General features: G+C 39.3%; 1 protein-coding gene across 4 annotated transcripts in view; it reads right to left on the bottom strand.

Moving 5' to 3' along the window:
* The window catches only part of LOC128027234 (phospholipid-transporting ATPase 11C), a 54513-nt gene that overhangs the window by 14637 nt on the left and 22032 nt on the right, over nucleotides 1-17844 (bottom strand). For all 4 annotated transcript variants that reach the window (XM_052614619.1, XM_052614620.1, XM_052614622.1 and 1 more), the window contains exons 2-16: nucleotides 15220-15339; nucleotides 12388-12477; nucleotides 7149-7229; nucleotides 6477-6584; nucleotides 5164-5292; nucleotides 4814-4902; nucleotides 4072-4128; nucleotides 3638-3702; nucleotides 3465-3546; nucleotides 2869-3019; nucleotides 2411-2608; nucleotides 1622-1774; nucleotides 523-707; nucleotides 371-442; nucleotides 185-258 (exon numbers count right to left, since the gene is read on the bottom strand). In XM_052614619.1, coding sequence (XP_052470579.1) covers nucleotides 185-258; nucleotides 371-442; nucleotides 523-707; nucleotides 1622-1774; nucleotides 2411-2608; nucleotides 2869-3019; nucleotides 3465-3546; nucleotides 3638-3702; nucleotides 4072-4128; nucleotides 4814-4902; nucleotides 5164-5292; nucleotides 6477-6584; nucleotides 7149-7229; nucleotides 12388-12477; nucleotides 15220-15339 — 1654 coding nt within the window. The remainder of the gene's footprint in view (nucleotides 1-184; nucleotides 259-370; nucleotides 443-522; nucleotides 708-1621; nucleotides 1775-2410; nucleotides 2609-2868; nucleotides 3020-3464; nucleotides 3547-3637; nucleotides 3703-4071; nucleotides 4129-4813; nucleotides 4903-5163; nucleotides 5293-6476; nucleotides 6585-7148; nucleotides 7230-12387; nucleotides 12478-15219; nucleotides 15340-17844) is intronic.

Here is a 17844-nt window from a genome sequence, read left to right as displayed (position 1 = left end):
CTGCTTCAATGCAAACCTATGGCATTATCTTCCAAGTCTCAGTGCTAAAAAGGTCATACCCCCTTCACATGGTTTGTGATGCATTACAAATTATGCACATGTTATTTGTATATTCAAGTCTACAACCCTGAGTATGAGTAATAGCAAAAGTCATAGCAAGCATCACTAATGATCTCCAGCTCACCTGAATTGTTCTGCACAATGACGCTCATTCTTCGCCTAACTGGGTCAAAGTTTAGGACATGGAGCAACTTGTATCTGAAACGTTAGAAACATCTTATGTATATCCTAAATTGAAACATTTGAAAACATGTAGGGGTGTAAGTAATAATGCACCATATTAGCAATAATTTCAAGGATCATAACTCACTCCTCTATATCATTTTGCCTGTTCTTTATCTTCATACACTTGCTCTCTAAACCAAGGAAGGTGAAGCCGTATCTGAAGAGGAGAGAAGCAATGCCAGTAAGAGCCTACAACGGTTATTATCAGACCAAAAAAGAAACCTATCATTATCTTACTTCATGGCTCCTTTCACCAGTGCGATCTCATCAGGAGAGGATGCGATGAAGCCTGTTTCCTGCTCCGGCTGGGGCAGTAACCCATCCATCCCATCAACTTCGTCCACAAGTATTTCTGATCCAGCCTCCTTCACCTGCACCGTGTGACACAGACACAAGGCCCGCAGGAACAACTCCTCTTTCTCCTGAGAAATAGAAATACAGAGGCATGCAAAATGACACATGCTAAAAACACATCCATATTTGTGAGAATTACAGTTAATAATAAAAAAATACAAATATTATATGAACCCTATTAAACTAGTTGAAAATTAGAAAATGTTTTGCAACTAACTGGAATTAAACAAATGTTTTGGGTGAAGAACTAAAATGACAAATAAACATAAAATGAAAACGAAAGAAAACAGCAAAATTACTCAAACTTTAAAATTAAAATGACAACTTAATTATAATAAAACTTATTAAAAATGTTAATAAAGACTACAATAGTATATTAATAATCCTAATATAACACTGGTGGATATTAGTGACTTTAATAAAAAAAAAATATATTTAAATGAATCCCAATTGAGAAATGCTTGATTACACCATTTTATTCAATTTGTTAATATTTATGTATAAAGTAATAACATTATATTATTTATTATATCATTACATCATATATTCATAATACATCTTTATTTAGATGTAATTAGTACAATACCGTATTAGTTTATCAAAACTAATTAATAAAATTTCAATGGTATCAGCATTGATTACTAACATTTTGGTATTATGACAACCTTAGTATACAGATAATGAGCACTACACACTAACAAGGGCCCTTACAAAAAAAAGAGCTCACAAAGGACTGCCGCTTTTTGATGAATAGAAAAAAGAAATATATATATATACATAACCTTAGTCCTTCATAGCTTGCCAGCACAAACATTAGACATTTACTGCTTTTGTGTTTATATCGCAGCCTCAGAGGATTTATAATTCAAGAGGTCTGCAGTCAGTTTACATATTGAGGTGTACACATCCAGCAACACAATCCGTAGATTGTAAAATCAATCCCATGTGAGGTCCTTTGGGTCTCAGAATGAGTATAACTCACCTGTCCAGCATTCTGCTGCTGGTTATTCACAGGCCCATCCACCTCGCTCAGGGTGTCTCTGTATCTGTACTGGAAGCCGTCTATACAGCATTCAATGAACTCCATGTTGTTCTGGGTCAGCGTGCCGGTCTTGTCTGTAAATACATATTCCACCTGCAGGGCGCAGACAAATGTTGACCTTAACGACTATAAACCCAGGCAATAAAGCACATTACTCCGGCCCAAATTACCGGAGTTCCGACGATAAGGACGGACAATTAATTTGCGACAAAACCAGTCTGCTTGCATAAATCAGTTTAACGAAGCATGGCCTGTAATTTAGAGTAATCATCTGCATAACCAGCCAAGGGTGATCTATGACCTCACTGCCCATGAAAGAGCCAGGGACAGTTCAGATTATATTCATCAGAAATCATTTGACCATTCGGAATGAAATATTTTATTCTACTGTGTATATAATTACAAAGAGCTAAAAAGTCATATTTGAGCTGAGGTTTGAACAAATGGCGTTTTTCCACTGCATGGTATGGCTCGGTACGACTCACTTTTTGAGGATTTTCCACTGTGTAATGTGTAGTTTTTTTAGTACCACCTTGGTTGAGGTTCGTCACTGGATTTGTGATGTGAGAAACCAAGGCAGCGTAACTATAACAATACATTTATAATCCCACCCACTTTGAAGTGATACCAAACTGCAGTGGAAAAGCAACCAAGCCAAACTAAAAAGCGAGCCGAGTCATGCCGGGCCTAATCATACTACGGACTGGTAAAGCGCCAAAAGTGTCTAACCTGGCCAAGTTCCTCATTGAGGTCTGAAGTGTTGACAAGAGCGCCTTCTTCAATCTCCGGGTCAAAGAAGTCTTTATCCCAAGTGATAAAGAAAGAGCCTAGGAATTTCTGCATCTCCACAGTTACATACATGGACACGGGGATTATAAAGTTGAAGAGGACCATGAAGGAGAGGAAGTCTGTAAACATCTTCAAATACTGAAACAAAGACAGAACACCTGCATTCAGTCTCTTTAAAGACACAATATCATGGCTGGAGCAGCAAAGAAACCGAGATTAAGCATAAACCTAATCCCTAATTATGATTTATTAAATTTGATCTGTGTAAGAGCTGGCCACAGCCACCAGAGACCAGATTAACGCTAAATTTATATTGCATCAAGAATGTCTGATGATATAGGAGGAACTGCTAATTGATTCATGTAATCATATTCGAATCGGTCAGACAGACTACTCACCATATTAGTGTCTTTCTCCTTCTGAGTCTTCTGGTTGTACCAGGGCTCATCCTGACCTGCTTTGCTCTGCCATACATACTTTAGTGTAGTACACACAATAGCTTTACTGATGAGGATACATAGATACACCAACAGAAAAGCATTGATGGATCTGCAAAGGAGAGAAAACATACTCGTGATCATATGCACTTATTCACATTAAGTACATATATAAAATCACATAAACACACCAACACTGAAGTTGCTCTGATTTAGTACACTTTACTTTTATTTTTTTCCTATTTATTTTTATTATGTATAGATTATCAATATGATTATATGGGAAAAAATAAATAAAATATAAATATTATAGATTACTAGTTATATGGTCTTTGGTAGACATTAATAATTTAATTTAATTGTGATTCATAACATCTTGATTTATTTGATTTTGATAATTAATTCAGGAAGATTCATGTGGAGATACAATATTTTTACATGCACCCAAAAAACAGATCCATCTTGTTATCTGAAATCAATATCGAATCATTCAAATGAGGACTGCTAATAATCCAAAAATCTATATTTCAACCTGACTGCACTCGTCACTGGCTTACTTTTCCACAGCTGATCGTTTCTGAGATTTGCCCTGGTAGTTGAGTGCCATCTTCGTCTCCATGCCCGTGTATACCGAGACACCTTTAAAAGAAAATGCAATGAAGAGTGATTCGGGTGAATATAATTCCCCGTCATCATAAAATTCCTCTAATTAAAAGGAGCCAGAGCCTACCGTAAATCTTCTTGGTGTTTTTCAATGTAGCACCTTTTAGGAGAAGGTTCTCTGGGCCCAAAGATCTAAATTAAAGCATAAAAACAAACAATTATGTCAATAGAGACACATCCTGGCATCCAAACCCATGTTAAAGTGGCTCCTAATGAGCAGCATTGCTGGAAATATATAGGCTGGTTTGGCCTGGCCCGCTCTCGTGAAGGACACGGCGTACAGCCTCAGAAAATCATTTCAAACAGTCCGGTGACAAATGGAAGAGTGTGTGCAGGGCTTGAGAAGCTGCCAGGCCGGCTTTACTTTAATGCTGCCATGGCGTTACGGGTCGATGGAATAATGATCAGAGGCTAATGCAAGAGGAAAAGACAGAGCTGGAGTGACTAGGAGGTACTGTGGGATATAGTGGGCCCATGGGAATGGACCAAAGACAGTCTCACCTTACTACTAGCTCCTGCCCCTGCTCCTGCTGGTAAATGTGCATTCGACCCACAAACCTGCAAGAGAGCAAACAAGCTTCAGTCAAGCACGTACGCGCTCATATGTGTCCTCTCAACCACAAACCCACATGGAAAAAAGGCTGACGTCCCATGAATGCAATCAGAGTACTTGATGAGGTCATCCTGAAAACATTCAGTAGAGGCAAAGAACTGATGCACATGCATTAGTGTTTGAATCATTTTATAGAGTCTCCTTGCCCATTTAAGAGGCCTGATGATAATATCTGTATTCCAGTACAGTACTCCATGTAAATGAGCCGTGTACGAAATGAGCCAATTACAGGGAAGATGCTCATTGGTGATGACCCAACAGTCTGGCATATTGGCAAAAGCCCTCTGAAGTTTTTTTTTTAACAGACTGAACTTTAGCAGGTGACATCTGGTGCTCTAGAAATCAGAAATGCAAATGTTCTTCTGCCTAAAGAGGCTTTAACGAGATGTGGTTAGTAATAGGGGGCGCTGATGAGTTAAACTGCTCTTACAGTCGTAGGCCATGGACCGACTCTCTAAATTGTGTGTGTTTCGAGGTCTGTTTGCTCTTATACTCAAACAGAAAGGCTAGATAGTGTCTGATTTTTCCATGGAATCACACCAGTAGCTGCTGATCCGAAATCAAACAACCTACAGAGATGAGATCAAGGGATTTGGGTTAGGTTTGTGTTTGTGTTAGAGGAGTTTGTACTTGTAGAGGTCAGGCTGGGGTTGTTCACACTCGATGGTGGCAGTAAGAGCCTGTAGATCCTTCTCAGTGTCTGACACCGTGTAGTGTGTCTGCAGGAAAGACAGGCAAATTAGTATTCCAGGTCATGTTGTACACACGAATACAGACGGATGGAAGTGGGAGAAAGATGAGGAGCAGAAATATGATTTGATAAGATCTGGGCCACCTATTTAAAGAGTTTGGCTAAAGGAGACTAAAGGAATGATATATGAATCCGTATCTCATATTCTGTTTATACTTGTGCAGAAGTGTTAACAAACAGAAAGACAGCAGAAATTATAAGAGATTGAATGTGAGGTGCGTAAGCTCACTTTGTGGTTGGATTCTCCATCCAAGCTGGCTGTGGTGACAAAACAAGTGCCGTCTTCCCGACTGGACTCCAACAGAATTAGGTCACAGGGAAAGGTCTCGTCTTCCACCACTTCAACCACATCACCCACCTGACCAGAAACACACTGACATTAACACACGACTCAAGTCTTACACACGACCAAAGAGCAACGCTTCTCAATTGCTGGGTCGCAGGTCTATTCAGATTCAAAATACAGTGCTAAGTGCAAAAATGTTCATATAAATCATTTTAAATTAAAATATAATGAAAAAACTAAACAAATAAGAAGTCACATCCACATGAATCTCTTGTTTTAAACAACTTCTGTCACATGATCCTTTAGAAATCATTCTAACATGCTGATTTGCTGATCAAAATTTATTATTATCATCATCATCATCATCAATGCTGAAAGCAGGTGTGCTGCTTAATATTTGTTCGTGGAAAGAGTGATACATTTTTTCAGGATTCTTTGATGAAAAATTCAAAGGAACAGCATATTTAAAATATAAATGATTTGTTTTATTACATTATAAATGCCTGTACTGTCATTTCTGATCAATTTAATGCATCCTTGCCGAAAAAAAAGAAATACTGCCGCTCCATTTGAAAGCAGGTGATGGCAATTTAGCGCTAATCATGGAACCAGATTTACTGACTAGATGCGCATGATCATATCATTAGATATATCGCCCAGCCCTAACATTTATGTGTGTATGTGTGTGTGTGTGACCCATGACCACAAAACCAGTCTTGGTCACCAGTCGCTGGTGTATAATTTTAACAATACCAAAAAAACATTGTATGAGTCAAAATTATATTTTTCTTTTATGACAAAAATCATTATGATATTAAGTAAAGATCATGAAGATATTTTGTAAATTTCCTACCGTAAATATATCAAAACATAATTTTTTATAAGTAATATGCATTGCTAAGAATTCATTTGGACGATTTTAAAGCCGATTTTTTTAGTATTTAGATTTTTTTGCAACCAGATTCCATTCAGATTAAATCTCTTACTGACCTTTTGAATGGTAGTGTATGGTTATAAAAGTGGTTATCGGCAAAAACACAAATAGTTGACATCCAGCTAGCCGTATTGGCAAACTCTTCCAAACCTCTGTGACCTAAACTGTTTTATAGTCTACAACACATTTGTTCCATCCCGGCTGTAAACGCCCCTAGTGGGCATACTTGTCAAAACGTGAAGTACGGCAACTTGCCAACACCCTGATCCCACGGTGCTGGTTAAATGAGAGACCTGGCAAGGGTACAGCAACTAAAAGGTACCTTGATCTTCTCACTTTCCTTCCTCACCGACCGGCCGTCCTCTAACACTGTCACCAGGTACTTATTCACCTCTTTGTCTGCTTTATGCCGCAGCCAGTCCTCATAACCCTGAGGAGAGAGACAGAGATTGTGAGCGAACAGTATGCTTGTGTATAAGAAAACTGCAGCAGGAGGACTGAGATAGTCTAATACACTTCTCACATGCAGAAATAAAACAGTTCTCTGAAAATTACACATGTAATTGTTTCCATCACATACAGTAAGCCTGTATTAATAATGGAAACTGTGCACATGAGCTAAGGGAGTCGAGTCGTTTGAAGTCAAAGCTGGCTGGGGTCACATTGTTCCCTAGGCTCTTATTTCAAAGCCCAATTAAGGCCTGAGCCCCTCTCAATGTGAGGCCACAGATATCCGGAAGGAAGTCCACCTTTCATTGTGATTTTCAAAAAAGGCTCGCTGCAGGCGGGTGAAAAAAGCTGATCCTAAAACAATACATCTAAAGCTGCAGGAAGACCACTGTGTTGTGACAAGCCCCCCTGATTCAATTGTTTTGTGTGTGAGAGATGGAGTCCAGGGTCAGCCGGACTCTCGGCTGGGGTCAGCATTATTTAAACAGCGACATATAGCTATAAAATATCATGTGCTTTAGTGAAAATGGAGAGATGGACAAACCTGTTTGATGGCTGTCACTGTGATGACAAAAAACAGAGGTAAACCACTGGTCACGGGGCTGGTCGGGGTATCAACAATCACCTATAAGCGGAGACACACACTTTTTAACAGAGCTGATGCAAAATTGCATTTATTTGGGATTTAAACATCCACCTGTTAGTAATGCTACCATTAAAGGCAGATGAAATTCTAGTTACCGGTTACCTACTATTCCTTTGGGTGTACTTATATAAACAATATTTTGTAGACAGTTGCATCATGTCCCTTCCTGTTGAGTATCATGCAAAAACAATTCTGGTTTTACATGTTCATGACAGGAGTTGAGAACTAGGAACTTTGCACAGGCAGGTTAGTAGGAGATTGCGTCAGACTGTTCCCACACAACACTGCCATTCAAACGTATGGGAGCATAAGATTTGTTTTGAGGAACCTTAACTAATTTATTCACCAAAGATGCATTATATTTGTCAAAAGTAACAATAAAGAATTTTCCGTTATTACACAAAAAAAAAATTTGTAAATTAGTGAATCAAAATGAAATTAATGCCGCTTTTGAGCTTTCTATTCATTAAAGAATCTGAAAAAAAAAAAAATCAAGATAATAAGAAATCAGCATACTAGAATGATTCTGAAGCATCATGTGAAACTGAAGACTGGAGTAATGATGCTAAAAATTCAGCTTTGCTAATAACAGAAATAAATTACATTCTAAAATATATTCAAACAGTTATTTAAATTAAAATTAGTTTTGATTAAATAAATGTAGCCTTTGTGGAAATACTGTAATGAGAGACTTCCTGAACAACATATATTTTTTTTTAATCTTACCAACACCAAACTTTTGAACTGTTCTGTATAATGCGCAAAATCTTGTGACTATACTTTTAAAAGGATGTAAATGTAAATATATAATTCTGTAAATTAAGGCTATTCAAACAATACAGATTCTAGACAATATATCCAAGTCGATAATTAATTTCCTGCTATGGTTGATAACCAAATATGGCCGATATATTTAAATTCTACAATTTTGACTAAATTAATTAAACATACAGCATCAAAAACAGATATTCATTTTGAGATTTGCTCTCTGCTAATCAAAAGTATGTCACAGCCGCTGCCCAGAGAGGCTCACTTGTATTAAACTCAAAATAATAATTCACCTCAACAAAGGTTTATGTAAAACTGTACACTATAAAACCAACACATTTTCAAAATGGTAATCGTGAAAAATTATGGACCTAATGTTTTTAAAACTTAGCTATAAATGTTCTAGAGCAGACAGATAACTGTCAGTAGTTTAATAATGCAGCTGGACATGAAAAACATATCACGTCATAACCACGACCGCTTGAGTTCAACCAAGATCCAATTGCTGGAAACAGTAAACACCAGTTTAACAAGCGAGAGTGCACAAACTCTTTCAGGAAACCGGACCTCTTTCACAACCACTTGGTGTTATTAATACTTGCTCTATGTTTGTGTTTATGTCAAAAAAAAAAAACAATTGGGTAAGTTACGAAGTCAAGTTCACAGAGATGTGAACATTTTGTGCGTCTTACGAGCCACAGCACACACAAGACACACTGCGTCTTCCTCTTACACCATGCAGGGCCCGTCTAAAAGAGGCCAGCGCGAAAACCACATGCCACAGTGAGAAACAACATCTTCACTGCAGAAAATGGCTCAAACACAAAGATGCCGTGTCGGTGCCAAAATTCCTGTGGGGAGAGACTGTAAAGCCGGCGGGACTTCAGAAGGTGAAAGCCCATCTCAGACCAGCAGCACTCCAGCTCAAGAGCTAATAATCCCCATCATCCTGATCTCACACACACACACACACACACTCAACACACAAACACTAAAAAGTGCTTTCAGCCCTTACACAGTCTAAGAGCCCATCTGTAACATCCACACACACACAGTACTTCACTTTCGGACTGAACCATTAGACGACATCTGAAGCGCTCTGTGATTCGGCCGATCATGCAACCTCCCCCTCCTCATGTCACACACAGTTACTTAACAGCCACAAGTTACAGCTCGCAGGCCAACCCTAATGCACTCAGGCATCTTTAAATCCTGCCCCACAGCTTACGCTAAAACAACACGCTGCAGCACTGTGAGAAACGAGCGGCGTTTGTGTGCACGCGTGTTCACAGGAGCATAGTGGCATATCAAGTGTTAAAATACCTCTCAGTTACCAGGTGTCTGCTAACAGCTGTTTAGTGGCATTGCTGTCAGGAACAGAAAGAGGAAGAGAAGAAAGAGGGCTTTTCTTGCTAATTTGCAACACCTTCAGGAGAAGCAACATTAGAAGGGTAGTTAAATCATGAATGGAAATTCTCTCTTTCCCTCTCATTCAAAAACATGTATGACTTTCTTTTTGCAGAACAAAAAAAGACATCTGAGAAAAGCCTTATTTTCCGTCATTACCATGAAGGCTAGTTGAACAAAGAATGCAGATGAATACCAACCCTGTTTCCCATGTGGCAGGTGTGTTTCTCCTCTCTCTCTTCTTTCTCTCTGAGACTGGCCCTTCTCCACGAGAGCCAGGGCTGAGTCTGGGATTCAGTCAGTAGAAAGCGCTCTAATGCGGCCCCACAAATCGCCGAGAACAGTCTGTCCTACGGTACGCTTTTCTTCGCTTTCTGTTTTAATAAACACACACATATAGGCGTGCAATGGGAGTCTATTCCCCTGGATCACTCTGTAACCGACAGCACCACTGATACAGTTCATCAGCGACTGTAATGAAATACAGTCACTACTCTGATGAAGTGTTGCCCCTTCGATGCGTTTACGCTCACACAAAACACCCCCACCCATCACTGCCAGACCCACCTCGCTAGTTCCACCTCGTAGACGCAAAACACCATCCATTTAACCGCCGCCTCAAGGGAACCAATTCCCAAAGCTAGTGCTGAACACATCAGTTAACGTCGAAACACCTTACAGAGGCAGGCACACAACATGTGAGTTACTTAAAACCAACACAGGCCTTAGTTCTAGTTCTGAGATTAGACTGCTTAATTAAAAAAAAAAAAATATATATATATATATATATATATATATATATATATATATATATATATATTTTAGTAGTGTAATAATTTATATAAACACTACAAATTTCTGTAAAAAAATTAAAATAATAATTCTGTCAATGCATCATAGTGAAATTCAACTCTGAAAACAAGATTGGTGCTGATTGACAACAGTGACCTAAAAATAAATGACTTTTGATCATGATAAACTATGTGTCCTATGACTGTTAAACATATAGTTCATGGAATTCATAATGTCGGTTGCTTGGTTGCTTTTTGTCCTTGACTGTAAAACGTATCTGCAGGCTTCCATCCCGGTGTGTTTGCACAGGCTAAACCAATGTTTCCTCAACTGGTGGGTGACAAGTATGTTCTGTTGGCCAGTTCTAGTTTAAGGCAGCAGGGAAAAAAACTCTAAATGCACATAATAGTAAAATGAAACCAAAACCAGAGATTTTTTGTTACAGTTGCCACTACAGATGTGCCTCACAGTCTGGAATGACATTTACGGGCATCATGTTTTGCCCTGCACATGCTTTTAAATAACTAGAATTATTAATAACCAATTTAAAATGATAATTATAAACCGTTCAGAATATTTTGATAAAGAATCAATGAATCATATTGTACATGCTGTGCTTCCTTCCATCCTTCACATTAGTCCACTCTAAAATATCAGCAAAAAAAAAAAAAAAAAAAAAACATTTTTTCTCTTTTCATTCTTTCTATAGCGTTAACTCAAGATTATATGCTAGTTTCCTCTTTATGGTTATGCACTTCAACTTGGCTGAACACTGACTGCCTGTTAGCACAATCCCTCATCTGTATTCACACACACACACACACACACACACACACACACACACAGGTATTTAGAACATTCCAGCAGAATGTGTGTCAAAATGTGCGTGTGAGAGACCGAGATCCCCCTCAACTCCTCCCCTCCTTCTGTTCTCCTCTCCTCCCATCTCTCTGAAGGCACGCAGTGCTATTTTTAGCATACTGGTGCTTTTTATCAGTCAGTGTCTATTTGTGGCTCTACAGCATTACAGAGGGCTTCCTGGCCGCTGACGTCAGCAGTGCTATGCTGCAGAGGCGTACAGGGAAAAGGAGAGAGAGTGAGAGAAGGGGGGAGAACAAAGAAATGAGTAAAAGAGAGGTGGTGAAGAACAAAAAAAAAAACTAAAAAAGGCAGGATGAAGACATGGGGAGACAGAAATGGGCGTAGACGATGTTGCTTTTGCAATGGGCCTCAGGAGACTCGCACGCATCTTTTCTGAGGCCGGTGATGTAAGCGTAGTTTTGTGTGACAGGCGCGCATGTGTGTGTCTCCCTTGTGCAGTTATTACAGTGGGCTGCATGGGGAGAGCTAGTCAGAGAGGATAAGGAGCCCCTCCAGAGAAAAGCAGGATTAGTATTGGCACACCAGAACCAGGCAAACACCTGGGGATCTCTCTATCTCTCTCTCCCTCTCACACACACACACACAGCTTTTAAGTAAGAAGGCATCTTGTTAGAACCATAATGTCATGTTAAGCACGATAATGTCAAATCTATATGTTCGATAACATTTAATTTGCATAATCTCCAATGCTTAGTTTAGAGAGACACTGGATCATGAATTAAAATCAAAAGGCTTTTTCTTTTTCTGTAAACTTCTTTTATCTATGAATTTGCTGATTTCAAAAGATGTGTCAGATGCTTTTTGTGTATTTTCAAATGACCACAAATTCATGTTTCAAACAGAGTTTGAGAGCCTTTTTGATCCATTCATTAAAAGAATTGGCTTACATTTGTGAATAAGCCAGCAAAACTGGTTAAAGATTTTATTTTTATTCCTATATCACCACATTCAAGTTTGGGGTCAGTAAAAATGTTTTCAAACAAGACCATATGCTCTTCAGCAATCCACCATTACCCTTTTTTAAATACACACACTTGTCTTAACCACATCAGCTGTTTACATGTTCAACTCGCTAGTTTAACTAAGGTCGTCTTCATGTGCTTTTATGTAGCGGAGCGGAGGCTTCCCCTCTCACAGGTCCAATGACATCAAATCAGCATGGGGCAGAACCAGCCTGGCTATGAGTCACACATAAACACACTCGCATCCTCACACACACACACACACAACACAGTCTGACTCTCTGGGGATGGTAAACACTTATGACTGATCAAATGCACTCACTTACCTGCACCAAAAATATGATGAGGAAGTAAAAATTTGCAATTCTTCTAAACTGCTCGAATAGGTTCTTTGGCAGGAAGTTCCACACTGTGTACTAAGAAAGTGAGAGAACACAGCAGAAAAAAAAAAGTGTTAAACAGTAACAAGTAACAAAAAAAAAAAAAACAAGTTGTCAATTACTTTATTTAAAGTTGTAAAAAAAAGAAAAAAGATTTTAAAGGGATAGCTCATCCAACAATGAAAATTGTGTCAATTTATACTCACTTCACAAAGCTATTATACTGTATGGCTTCAGAAGACTCGTAATATAGCGCACAAGTTACATGAATTAATTTTATGGTGATTTTTGTCATTTTTTAAGCTTGGCAGCTACAGTTGCGATTCACTTTCATTATATGGAAAAGCAGAATGGACCTTTTGCAAAATCACTGAATTTTTTATTTTAAGTGAACTATTCCTTTACAGCAATGCGAGTGTAAATCCACAACCTGATGAGGAGGTTGTGGAGCTGGAGGAAGGATTAAATTCATTCAATATTCATCAGCTCCCGTGTTTGTGATTTTCTGGGAGAGGGAGCTGAGACGAGTTCAATAGCTCTGGAGCTCTCTGATGTGTGTGACCGGGCTGCAGCTCTCTGGGTCAGCAGGTATTACATTGATTTGGATTAGCGATTTATCGCCTTCCTTCAGTGAACCCCAGAAAGGGGAACTTGCCACATGAACCGTTTGGCAGTGACCCGCTATCTATTCACCTCTCTTTTTAGAAATGGACGCGGTGTTTATAAAATATAAATAAAGAAGGCATCTGGATTATTTTATTTTTAAAATTCACAAAAATGGATGATATTCATTGGATGATACGAATTTAAAATAAATGTTTCTCCTCTAATACACATTGGCCACAATTAACGCCCCATGATGCAATGTATTTAAACAAGGGCCACGACATCAAAAATACAGCTGTATATTTCATTGTACACATGGGGTACTTTTTTATCTCCGTGTTCACCAAACCCATCTTGAGTGTTTGCTGCTAAAAAGGTCATTTTTAGTTTCATCTGACCATAGAAGCCACTCCCATTTGAAGTTCCAGTCATGTCTGATAACTGAATATGCTTTAGTTTGTTTTTGGATGAGTCAGGAGAATTTTTCTTGTAACCCTCCCAAACAACATGTGTTGATGTAGGTTCTGTTTGACAATTTTTTTTAAGGTTTTCCGAACCCGAGATTCAACTATTTTCTGCAATTCTCCAGCTGTGATCCTTGGAGAGTCTCTAGCCACTCAAACTCTTCTTCTCACCATGCATTAGGACAATATAGACACTCGTCCTCTTCCAGGCAGATTCATTACATTTTATGTTGATTGGAAATTCGTAATTATTGCCCTGATGGTGGAAATGGGAATTTCACTGCTCTAGCTCTTTTCTTAAAGCCACTTCACCAATTTGTGTAGCTCAATTATCTTTTGCTGCACACCAGAAATATATTCTTTGGTTTTTTCTCATTGTGATGGATGGTTTAAGGGAATTTGGGCTTTGTTTTCCCTCTTTATATTTCTGTGAAACAGGTAGCCATGGCTGGATAATTTCATGTTTATAATCACGCTGGAGTGCTCAAAATTGTGAATATAAATGGGAATATACTTCAGAGATATTTTACTCATAAGAATTTCGAGGGGGGCCAATAATTGTGTCCAACGAGTATTTGAGAAAAACCTTTGAACTCCTGGTAGGAGTATAGCATTTCACACTGTTTGAATTTCAGCTATCCAATAAGCCAAATAAATGCAGACAGTGACCGGATAATGTAGGAAGGGAGATAAAGACCGAGAAAGAGACAAAAAAAATAACTGTAATGTGGACAGCTATTGCCACCTAATATAACCATCACTGCTAAATAAGGATCTCCATGGGTGAAGAAAGTGAGAGAGGGCAGTTTGGGGCACCTGCAATAAGATAAAAGGGAATGCATCATTATTTCTAACAGTAGATGTTATACTGAGGTAAAGTTGAGAAGCTGTGGCAGGTCTGGATCTCTTCAAAAGAAAAACAGGGTCCAAGGGATACCATGGAGAAAAGGTTATGGTGAGTTAGAAGTGGGTATATGCAAAGCAGATGAATAGAGAATTGTAAACTTCTCAGTTCAGGTAATTAAAGTGTGTTAAGAGGCTCATGGCAGAGAGGAATAGATACTACAGCACAACCACAGGTCTGATAAATACTCCCTTGTTTCTTATTTCGTATCTTTAAACACTCCTCATCTATCGACTGAATGAGGAGATTCAGGAAGTCCCACAAGATTAAGGGGTGCAGAGTCAACCATCCTGAACCCTTGAGCGTTAATTGCAGCTATGTATTTATCAGCACTGCTCTGACAGGCAAATTAGTGAGTTTTGTGGGGTGGAAGCGGGTGCTAAGATTTACTGCAGTTTGCGAAGAGGCAATTATGAAAGAACAGGGAAAACAAGAAGGAAAGAAAATGGAAAGGAGTTTCTAAATTCAAGCGCAGTAGTAGGGTCCCAACAGTCTCTTCACACCTGGAGGAACAGGTGGCTGAACACCAGGGGTCGAGAGAAGCGTGTTGCAGCCGTACTGTCTACATGCGGCTGCTAATACGCTCTCGTGTGTAAACGCTGTGGTGCAGTTGCCATGGCATTAAACAACACTTGCTAATTATGAGCTAAAGAAAATTACAAACAGGCTCTTGTAGGGAACTGGAAAACCCTTAATCCTGTAAAAGTCTGATTACACTGCAGCGAGGTTAAGGAACAGCCCAGCTCTTCAGACTGATTGCTTTCAGATTTGTGATGGTGAAGTATAACAAATACTAGGAGTTACCTTGGAGGACACGATCCTGTTGTCACAGAATTTAGAGGGGATGAAGGCCTCAGTGTCCGGACATGGCCGATTTCCTACATAGATCGTCCTGCTGTCCAATCGCTTCTCATCTCCTCCACACTGCAAGGACACATGGAGAAACGGGAAAAAGGAGAGGGAGATCATTCAAATGAACCGTTAAAAGTGACACAGCAACATCAGATCAGACTGACCAACATCAAACAAGAGAACCAGTCAGGGGAACATGTTTAAAAAAAAAAAAAAAAGACAGTTTTGCTTTTCTACTTGGTTATAGTACTGTTGTATCAGCAAGGTAACATTAGTTACAAAGGCTGTCACTGGAGTGGTACTTTCTCAAAAGGCACAACTTTTAATATCCCTAAAGGGTTCATATTAGTACCTTAAAGTTACATATTAGTACCTAAAAGTAGGACTGGTATCGAATTCAATACTTTTTGGGCACAGACCGAATCAGCCTGTGAGATCGCAGATACACAATATTATGTTATTTAATTACTTACTTGCTTTGTTTCATAGCCAGAGAATGAACCAACAAACTAAAGGATGTTAACTTTGAGCTTTGCGGCACGTGCTTTAACACAGCTCCACAGCTCCAGCTGCAAAAGAAACCCAATTTTTTTTGTGTGTAATAATAAAGATAATAAACCCACGACATGCCTTTCTTCTTGCATTATCCTGAAAAAAAAAAGGATTCAGGCAGACCAGTACAGTTCGGTCATGAACAAACAAATGTTATAAGCGGTTTCTTTTAATAAATCAGTCAAAAATACATTTTGAAGACAAATCAAAGTTGCTGAATTAAATTGAAATGACTTACTGACTAGAAGTTTGCATGAGAGAGTACTTAGTCAGATATTCATGGTTTTGTTTAACTAAAATGGTACACTAGATAAAAACTAAATAAACAAAATATGTTAATATATACTGTTGTTTTGTTTAGTCTGTACTTAAGACCTATTGTCTGTGCCAAAGGATTTGCAGTTGCTCGCCCCCTGTAAACAATCCCTAAAAAACACTGGAACAGGTCTGTGCGTTTCCCCTGTGGTCGAGTTCGTGACCCCAGGACATTCCTGTAGCGTGATAAGGGCAACAACTTGACTCAGAGCTATGGAAGCATGGGATTGCCAGAGGAAAATTTTTCACAAAACACACATGGTGACGGACAGCTAGGAAACCAGATCTCTGCAAGCTTTTCCTTTCACGGCCTCGGGTCAACAAACCGTGGTTAGGGTGTCACAGGAGTGGGTGTTTCTGCGTGCAGTTACAGTGGAAGCTACGATTACTCCCCATCAGATCTGAGGATGCTCCTCTAAAACAGTTCAAGAGAACCTGCCTTTAAAGTACTTATGTCATCTTTTTAAATATATAACTGATCAGTTGATGTAATTTCAAATTTAAATTGGAGAAAAATCTTCCTGACATTATGCCTTCCTATGCATTATTTGTTTTGTGCATAATGCGATTAATCACGATTAACCACAGGCAATCATACGATTAATCACGGTTAAAATTTATGGTTACCCAGAATTAATATAGAAAATTCTTTGAATTGGGACAACATTTGGGGGAATTCCTTAGTCTAACATGGGTTTTAGCCAATTACGTAGTAATTCACATTTGTAGAGGGTTTACTGTTAAACAGCATATAAACGATAATGCAGAGTTCAGCCGCATCTTAAAAATGCAGCTTTTTTAGTTAGTCACTCATCAACAGCGCCATTTCTGTCTATGAGGGTCTTGATAAAGACAGCATATGCTGTCATCACATCTCGACAGGCTTTCAGCATCACACTTCAACCCCACCCACCGCCCACTCGTTCTCCCCCCAGTGTTTCCTGGGACAGTGCGAGCAGCAGTACCATAACTGCTGGTATGTATAATTCAGAATGCATTGAGAGAAACAATCTGAGGGTTTAATGCAGCCACGGGCTGAGCATGTGTGTGTGTGTGTGTGTGTGTGTGTCTGTTCAACACCTCAGGTAGAGGAATGGTAGGCATCAGGCCACAGGCTAAGCGCTTTCATAACCTGTCCGGCAATGTTCAGCCCTTCACCAAACAGGACTTACAGCATGTATCAGATAACAAGCTGATCCTGTGCGCACGCCTATCTGCTTGAATCGCTCACATCAGTGTATTCATCACCTGAAAACTCAATCACAGCGCATCAGTATGCGTTAGTGGTGCGCGATAACTCACGTCCCTCGCTCGGGGCCCTGAGGAACAAGAGGCTTGTGTGTATCTACTGCAAACTAGATGCAAATCTTCAGCATACAAGTCACTCTCATCCACATCCGCACTCTGAGTCAGAAGAGACAGCTATTTAAAACAGTCAACGACTGATTCTCCCCCTTTCATCTGCATCATCTTCTTGTCTCCCACTGGATCTGTCCTCGATTCGGCTTCTTCTGAAAACGTACGTGGCGGCGTAATCTGTATATTTTGGCTCTCCGATTGGTAAGAGCCTGGGATTACATATACATTTTTTAAGCTTGACTGCTCTTCACACATCAACGTGGCATGCGGTGTGTTTCCCGGTCCCGGATGAAACAGGCTGGTCTAAATGGACAGGGGAGGGGCAGGTGTGAGGAGAGAGGAAATGGCACA

The sequence above is a fragment of the Carassius gibelio genome, chromosome A14 (assembly GCF_023724105.1).
Source record: "Carassius gibelio isolate Cgi1373 ecotype wild population from Czech Republic chromosome A14, carGib1.2-hapl.c, whole genome shotgun sequence".
NCBI classification, from domain to species: domain Eukaryota; kingdom Metazoa; phylum Chordata; class Actinopteri; order Cypriniformes; family Cyprinidae; genus Carassius; species Carassius gibelio.
This window is presented reverse-complemented; position numbering and strand designations above follow the sequence as displayed.